Below are 9,391 nucleotides of genomic sequence, written 5' to 3' on the forward strand. Positions count from 1 at the left end.
TAAAATTGTGGCTAGAAAAAAGTTTACAAAGAAACTCACACACACACAAAAACATGGGCGAAAACATAACCTCCTTCTAACTTCGTTGGCGGAGGTAACTACCGAACAAGCTATGTAATTACAAATACCAAAAGAAAGTAACATGCTTTTTAGTAATCCAAATGGATTTTCAAAACCATTGAATGAATGCAACAATGTTCGTAATTTTTGTTGAGATTTTCAATTTGTTTCCTGCTATTCTGATGTCATTAATGTTGGTAAGAAGTACGAACACAATATCTCTCTCTCTCTCTCTCTCTCTCTCTCTCTCTCTCTCTCTCTCTCTCTCTCTCTCTCATTTTCGGGAATTATAAAGAAAAATAGGAAATGCATATCTGGTTCATCTGAGGCATAGTTTATCTTTCTCATTCACATTAAGAAAATATAAATTTTACTTCGTTTCTGATACGACATTTTCTGGAATGAAAAATTTATTAACTTTGAAAAAAATTAGAAAAACTTTATTGCCTTCGTCAAAAGGTATGCATTCACCCGTGTCAGGTTCGTCTGTGTGTTAATTAATCTATCAGTTTTGTTTGTTTGTGATTAACTCTACACAAAAACTACTATACCGATTTTAATCAAACTTGGTGGTCATGTTGGGTATGACCAAAGGATGAATCTACAACATTTTGGATAAACTAGATCAAAGTACAAGCATTTGATTTATATAGAAAGAAAGGTTACATAATTGTATGGAGTCACCAACATATGTATCACAGGTGACTTCGGGCTAAGCGTATTATTAGTAATTTTCAAAACCATACTCCCAGCACATTTATAACTTAAAATGTCAGTAAAACCCCTTACACTTTACACAAGTACTACCTACAGTGTACCGTAAAAAGTACTGTAGATGTTACTAAATAGCCCTTAAATACACCTTTTTGTTCAAGAGCTGAGCTGCTGTCTTTTATAATTTTTCGTTTCGTCCGTTTTGTTTTGAGTGAGATGAGATTCTTTAGTCTGGTTACACCAATCCATCAATAATAATAATAATAATAATAATAATAATAATAATAATAATAATAATAATAATATCTTGGTAGGAGACCCTCCTTCAAACAGGTGGAGTTAAATACTATGGCTGCATCGGCAGAATTCAATTTCTTGTCCAATTTCTCGATTCTTCGGACAATTCTTTTTTCAGGATTGCTACATTCAGCTAGCAAGTTGGCGATGCTCATCTGGGTGAAGGATACAAATCAGGTTAAGGCTGGATGTAATTAATACAAGTACAAGTAATACTCGAAAATTACAGTATTACTTGTACTTGTATCAATTACATCCAGCCTTAACCTGATTTGTATCCTTCACCCAGATGAGCATCGCCAACTTGCTAGCTGAATGTAGCAATCCTGAAAAAAGAATTGTCCGAAGAATCGAGAAATTGGACAAGAAATTGAATTCTGCCGATGCAGCCATAGTATTTAACTCCACCAATAATAATAATAATAATGGACTACAAAAAGTTACTGTACATGTTCGACTATGCATTAAAACCCCCCAAGCGTTATCCACCTTATCAGCCTTCCCCCTGCACCAGCTTATCAACTACCTTTTATCTTGGCCCGGAGAGATTTCGAGCGTCTGAGTTTTATTAATTGGTCTGATTACAATGGTAAAAAAATCATGCGACCTCTACCAGCATAGGCTACCAGCACGATTACGTGATCGAGTGACAGGGCCGGCCGATGAACAGAATCAATCAAAATGAACTCGTGACACCTCTCGTAACAAATATTAACGTAAATAGCATATTAGTTGTGCCTCCAGTTTTTTTCTTCCAGGTTTTCTTATTGAGAAAAGGCCAACTTCTAATCAACTGCAGCAAAAAAAAAAAAAAAAAAAAAAAAAAAAAAATAATAATAATAATAATGATAAGGACGTGGTAATGGGGAAAGGAAGAGTACCCCTGGATACAATCCAGTTTATAGCTTAAAGGCAGGTACTCGGGAAGGGAAAGATTAAGGAAAAGGGGAGAAAGAGAAGTACAGGAGAAGAATAAAAGAGAGGGGCAGACTCTCTTGCGATATTAGGGAATTGGTGTATTGGTTTATTCTGCCATTCAACAACAATAATAAGGATAGGGAAGTGGGGAATGTGGGGAAAGGAAGAGTATCCCTGGATACAATCCAGTTTATAGCTCAAAGGCAGGTACTCCGGATGGGAAAGATTAAGGAAATAGGGAGAAAGAGAAGTACAGGAGAAGAACAAAAGAGAGGGGCAGACCCTCTTGCGATATTAGGGAATTGGTGTATTGGTTTATTCTGCCATTCAACAACAACAATAAGAATAGGGAAGTGGGGAAAATGGGGAAAGGAAGAGTACCCCTGGATACAATCCAGTTTATAGCTTAAAGGCAGGTACTCCGGATGGGAAAGATTTAAGGAAATAGGGAGAAAGAGAAGTACAGGAGAAGAACAAAAGAGAGGGGCAGACCCTCTTGCGATATTAGGGAATTGGTGTATTGGTTTATTCTGCCATTCAACAACAATAATAAGAATAGGGAAGTGGGGAAAATGGGGAAAGGAAGAGTACCCCTGGATACAATCCAGTTTATAGCTCGAAGGCAGGTACTCGGGATGGGAAAGATTAAGGAAATAGGGAGAAAGAGAAGTACAGGGGAAGAATAAAAGAGAGGGGCAGACTCTCTTGCGATATTAGGGAATTGGTGTATTGGTTTATTCTGCCATTCAACAACAATAATAATAATGATAGGGAAGTGGGGAATGTGGGGAAAGGAAGAGTACCCCTGGATACAATCCAGTTTATAGCTCAAAGGCAGGTACTCGGAGGGGAAAGATTAAGGAAATAGAGATAAAGAGAAGTACAGGAGAAGAATAAAAGAGAGGGGCAGACCCTTCTTGCGATATTAAGGAATTGGTATTCTTATTGTATATTTCTTTTCAATACGGTGAAAAAAGGGAGAAAATTATAGCATTAAAGGCCAACCTGTTTTATGATATTGCTCAAGGCTAAATAATTTAAAAAAAAGGCCAAATTTAAAGTTTTTAGCCTGAAAAAGGCCAACCTAGCAACCCTGCCTCCAGACTACATAATTGATATAATTATTACCTCCGCTAAGGAGGATATAAAATGACCTGTGTTTATTCACTTATTTATCTATTTATCTGTTCCTGTATTTGTTAGGATTACATCAAAACTTCCTACAGGATTTTCACAAACTTTCAACAACGGATACATAGGGCACTGTCCTGCTTGATAGGGCAATATCACTGTCCCTTGCATCTGCCACTCTCCACCCAAGCTAGGACCAAGGGGGGCCAGGCAATGGGTGCAAATGACTCGGCAGATAGACCTAAAGGTTCCCCCCCCCCCCGTCCTTAGCTCACAAGGATTGAGAAGTTGCAGCGACCAAAGGAACTAACGAGTTTGAGCGGGACTTGAGCCCCAGACTGGCAATGGGTGCAAATGACTCTGCAAATAGACCTAAAGGGTCTCCCCCCCCCCCCCCGTCCTTAGCTCATAAGGATGGTGAGGTTGCAGCGACCAAAGGAACTAACAAGTTTGAGCGGGACTTGAGCCCCAGACTGGCAATCACCAGTCAGGGACATTACCAAATCGGCCACCACAAACCTTAATACAGTACTTGATGGTCCTTGTACCACACTACTCCGGATGGCGCATTATGCATTTCCTTTGTTTCAGTCTCGGCACCCTGCAGAAACTGTGACGTCATACACACTGGCTTGAAAGTTTAAAGTGTAACTCTTCGTTGCTTGTGCTCTCATACGTAGTACACAGAAACATGCATTGCTTGAAAAAAACATCTCTCTCTCTCTCTCTCTCTCTCTCTCTCTCTCTCTCTCTCTCTCTCTCTCTCTCTCTCTCTCTCTCGGCCCATAAACCTTGACACCTTCAGACCTCAAGTGACAAAATAAAAAAAAGTTAAAATATTATTTCCCCGTGATATTTCTTGGTCAAATGTAGCCAACAGACTTGGGCCAAAGCGCTTGACATTTAGATATGAGGGGAGTGGAAGGACTTTTGATCGCTCTCGGCTATTATTACACACACACACACACACATGCTGTGGTTTACGTGTGGGAGTTCATGCATGTAATTGTCCATCACTCTGTTTGCTGTACGTGTAGGTTGGGCATTAAAGGCTTTTGGCGAGAGCGAGCGAACATACACACACATACATTTATATACATATACAAAGATATGTCTGTATATATATATATATATATATATATATATATATATATATATATATATATATATATACGTGTGTGTGTGAGTGTGTGTGTATCCTTCCAGTGTTGATTCTCATACTCAGGGTATTAATGAGAAAGCAATTATTTTTTTTTAAAAATCACAATTCCATTAAAATTGCAAGCAGACGTTTACTTTAAATACCCTCGAATGGTATCAGGCTTGGTTGCTGTGTGACTAGTAACTTCTTACTCTTCGTTTTATATCTATATTTATATTTATGCCACATACTATGGGTTACCTAATAAATATATTTCCTTCTTTTCCAGTCACCCCAAAACACTGTTGCATCTCTTGCTGTTAAAGTTTTAAAAGGTTTAAAGGTTACTCATGAATGGTAGAGGCAAGGGACAGTGACATTTCCCTATTAAGCAGGACTGACCGTATTAATATGATCAGCGCCCATGCCCCACTTCACCCAAGCTAGGAACAAGGAGGGCCAGGCAATGGCTGATGATGACTCGGCAGGTAGACCTAAAGGCTCCCCCAAACCCCTCTTCCTTAGCACACAAGGATGGTGAGGTTTCAGCGACCGAAGGAGCTAAAGAGTTTGAGCGGGACTCGAACCCTAGCCTGGTGATCACCAGGCACGGACATTACCAACAGTCCATCACAACCACAATAATAATTATAGAAATAAAAATTTAGACATTGACCTTCCAAAATTTAATCATTTCCGGCTTTTTACATAGCAGTTAATCACAGTAAGTTTCATTACTCTACGATTAAAATTGTGGCCAGGAAGCTGATCACAAACAAACACACACACACAATTTACAACCACACAAACAGGGGTGAAAACATAACCTCCTTCCAACTTCGTTGGCGGAGGTAACTAGTGAACATGACAAACTGATTGAACTTGTAATACTACTGGAGGAATTGTGGCAAAGGGTACGCATGAATAACTTTGCATTTTAATCTGAAGGGAAACTATAATTCCGAAGACAAACTACTGTAAAATAGTGCCAATGTTTGTAGTGAACATATGAAATTTGAAATTTATGTCGAAACATTACTGCCGTTTTAGATTCTACTAAATTAGATTTACAGAGAGAGAGGTGCTCTGTTCAGAAGATGGTCTTTTTGGCTTGTTCTATAAGAGCTGAAAACATTCTGAATTATGGAACCTGACTTCAGGCAGAGAGAGAGGTGCTCTGTTCAGAAAATGGTCTTTTTGGCTTGTTCTATAAGAGCTGAAAACATTCTGAATTATGGAACCTGACTTCAGGCAGAGAGAGAGGTGCTCTGTTCAGAAGATGGTCTTTTTGGCTTGTTCTATAAGAGCTGGACACATTCTGAATTATGGAACCTGACTTCAGGCAGAGAGAGAGGTGCTCTGTTCAGAAGATGGTCTTTTTGGCTTGTTCTATAAGAGCTGGACACATTCTGAATTATGGAACCTGACTTCAGGCAGAGAGAGAGGTGCTCTGTTCAGAAGATGGTCTTTTTGGCTTGTTCTATAAGAGCTGAAAACATTCTGAATTATGGAACCTGACTTCAGGCAGAGAGAGAGGTGCTCTGTTCAGTAGATGGTCTTTTTTTGGCTTGTTCTATAAGAGCTGAACACATTCTGAATTATGGAACCTGACTTCAGAGAAATGACATGGATAAACATCTGTTGAAATAATTGCAACAATTTATCTCGATAATATAACATGACCCACATTCCTACTCAAACTTGCTTGTTTGCACTTCCTAATTAAAATTACAGATTCTCTTTGAGTTAGAAGAGGATATTACTTATCCAGAGGAGACAAAACTGACTGACTAACTTTTCTGCATACTATCTAACCAACAATTTTGATAAACAGACCAAGTTGCTCCAACAAACAAGAATCTTTATGATTTGAGTAAACTGTTGGAAATGAAACCAATTTTTTTTTCTAGAATTGTCACAATTAGATAAACTTACGCATAAAATGCCAAAAACCAAAAGAAAAAACCAACCCTTAAAAATCAGATTTGTCATTCTGATCACTTACTCTATTCAAGGATATCAAGATTTGTCACTATCTAACCTCGATTTGCATTCAATCTGAAAAAGGTATAATTCATCTTCTTATTGGAAGAGTATGCTTGTATATACTCTAGCTCAACATATGCCAAAACGGTACATAAATATTAAAACTATATCTCCTATATATTATACAATCCAAGCCAACAAAAATATCAAGTCTTCAGGGCCAATCTTCAAGAGAACAACACTTAAGGCAGGAGATAATTATAGAATTGGGACAACTAAGATTCAAATCAGTAGTCAAGTCCCCTATCTCACAAGAGAGAGAGAGAGAGAGAGAGAGAGAGAGAGAGAGAGAGAGAGAGAGAGAGATTATCAATTACATGGTAAAACCCGAACGTGAACGATTAGTGGGTTTCGAATGCCCATTGTAATGACATCCACAGTAACAAGATAACTTTGATTGCTTATCAGAAAAAAAAATGATGTCAAGTAAGGAGAGTAGGGTGTATGGGATGCACTAGCTCAGATAAGGAAGAATTATCTGAGATGTGGCTATATGTTATCATCTACCTATACTTAATATTTCTGTCCTGTCTGAACATTAACAAAGCCACTCAAACACCTGAAAACATAACAGACATCTCACACGTCTCGAATTGTCCACCTAACCGCGCCAGGACTCCTCGCTGCTGGGAGGAAGGACGTTGGTGACTCCTACAACACACCCAGGGCAGTCGATCAGGACTAAGGTCTACCCCAAAGACAAAACAAAGTCCTTCAAAAAGAAGGCAACCGTGCTTACCCCCAAAGAAATGGGAAAAAGCACGTTAATAGAAGAAGAAGAAGAAGAAGAAGTAAAAGCCTGTGAACCAGATTCCTGACAAAAAAAAAGGCCTTGATGCACCTTTTGTAGAAAAATTAAGAAAAATGTTCCCGCAGGAACACAACGTCCAAAAGATCAAGCCTGGGTGAATCTTTCGACTATCTTCAAATAACATGATAGTACTTATCTTTTTCATCTCTGAGGAGAAAAACGAACTTACAACTCATGACAAGGAGGAGACACCCCATTCCAAATCAAATACATACTTGGCTAAATAAGATCTACAGGAATCTATTGTTATCAAAGACTTTACAGTAAGAGCAGAGTCGTCTACCTCTTGTACCCTACAGGAACACAAGTTGTAAATTTAAGGAGCTGATACTAGCAAGTGCAAAGCCAACCCAGAAAACTTAAGCCAAAACAGATTTTGCAATATAGGAACAACAAAATCTTCATATGCCTCATCAAAAAGAGGAAAAATTTAAGTTTATATTTTCTTCACATTCGTCAAGGAATTGGCCATCTCCCAATTGCCTGGGAGGATGTTCACTTGTAGTTTACTACCCCTGAGGTTCTATCAACATGAAGAATCAAGGTATTCACAAATAACAGTTACAGAAATAATGATTTCTAGAGAGGAATTAAGATTAAATCCTTCATCGCAAAATTCCTGGCCGTTTAACTCCATTTCAAATAAAAATGGGTCATCTAAGAAAGCTTAAATTTTATATTCATAAAGAAGTAGTACAAGAGTTGATAAATTATATTTTCTTTCAGGAAAAATACAAAGGATAAATAAACAAAAATTCGACCTGAAATCTTGATCGACACAGAAGAGCAGTTCAGATCTGCGGTGACAAAAAAAAAATATTTTTTCTTTTTTCAAATTAAAGCCTACGAGATGCCAAAAAGCTATAACATAGTAAAATAAAATCCTCATAAAAGTATATTTAAATTACTGCATTCCATCTTCAGTATCAGTAGAAAATTTATATCGTTCTTAAATAAGTGTGGTAATAAATTATTAATATATTAATAAACTATAAATACTCAATAAAAGCCGGTGTAAGTAATGCAGGAGAAAAAAATATCTTACATCACTTTAACAAAAAACACCCTTTTATGAGTTGGTATCAGAAGTCAAGGACCTCGTAATTGACCAAGAGGACTTTTAAAATCTCGTTTTATCAAATTCAAGGAAAATTTCTATCACCCTCTGATAGCTAAATGGCCCTTGACAAACAACTACTTGACCTTGGGCAGCTACATGAGACAATTCTAGGAAAAATGACTACGGCCATCAAAGTTAAGTTCTAGATACTAGTTACTGCTGCTTCCTTGTCTAGAACAAATAGAATTACCCCCTGATACATCTTCAGATGTATCATACCACATCACTCATTTAAAAATCTAAAAGATGTTTTGCTGCCACATCACAGAAGAGACCGAGTAAAGCAATTCATCATGACATGCATTCATTATCTCCTGTTGTTTCGTCAAGAAGGAAGATGACCCCGAAAATGAAAAAGTCTGGCACTTACCTCACAACGAAGTCATTCTCTTCATCTGACTCTGGGGGAGGGCAGGAGGGTAGTGGGGGTGGCACATCCTCATCTTCCTCCTCTTTTATCTCTTCAGTTTCCTCTGGATATGACTGAGTGGTCTGTGGCTGTTCTTCAGACAGAACAGGCTCTAACACCTTAGTTTCCTCCTCGTGGGGTTCAGCAGATGGAGGCTGAATTGGCAAGGTTTCCTCAGGACTGGAGTCGTCTAGTATTTTAGGCTCCACTTCAGCAGATTCAGACTTTGTTTCCTCATCACTCTGAACCTCTTCCTCTTCCTGGGGTTCAGATATCGTAGGTTCAGCTTCTGATGTAGTAGGTACAGGTGGGACATCACTGTGATCCTTTTCCTCTGGCTCCAGACTTGAGTGAACCTCATCTTGCTCAGAGCTTTCTTCTTTAACAATAGGCTCAACAATCGAGGGCACCTCAACTTTAGTAACCTCACTTTTCAGTGTTGGTTCACTTTTCTGATGATCGACCTCATCTTTCCCAGAGGGTCCAGGAGCCGTAGCTAAAGTACGGGGCTTTGCAACTGGGGCAGAGGAAGAAGTAGCCTGTACAGACACAGGAACTTGTGAATTAGCCGAGGTCGTAGGCTGCTTTAGAACAGGATCCACCGTTGCCTTTTTCCTCGATCCAGAGAAGGACGAGGAAATCGGCCTTTGAGTGTTCGTCACAGAAGGTTTGTCCTTGCAACAAGCCAAACCCATGACGCCAGAGGTTCGACGGAAAAAGGGGGAAAGACAAGATTTACTAGAA

The 9,391-nt window shown here is 38.7% G+C and overlaps 1 protein-coding gene across 1 annotated transcript in view; it reads right to left on the reverse strand.

Annotated features, from left to right (window-relative positions):
- The window catches only part of LOC137655638 (arginine kinase Met e 2), a 98,303-nt gene that overhangs the window by 88,839 nt on the left and 73 nt on the right, over positions 1-9,391 (reverse strand). The window contains exon 1 of the mRNA XM_068389563.1: positions 8,609-9,391. This exon is cut by the window's right edge and continues 73 nt beyond it. Within this exon, the coding sequence (XP_068245664.1) occupies positions 8,609-9,342 (734 nt within the window). The 5' untranslated portion in view covers positions 9,343-9,391. The remainder of the gene's footprint in view (positions 1-8,608) is intronic.

This window comes from Palaemon carinicauda, chromosome 16 (assembly GCF_036898095.1).
Source record: "Palaemon carinicauda isolate YSFRI2023 chromosome 16, ASM3689809v2, whole genome shotgun sequence".
NCBI lineage: Eukaryota > Metazoa > Arthropoda > Malacostraca > Decapoda > Palaemonidae > Palaemon > Palaemon carinicauda.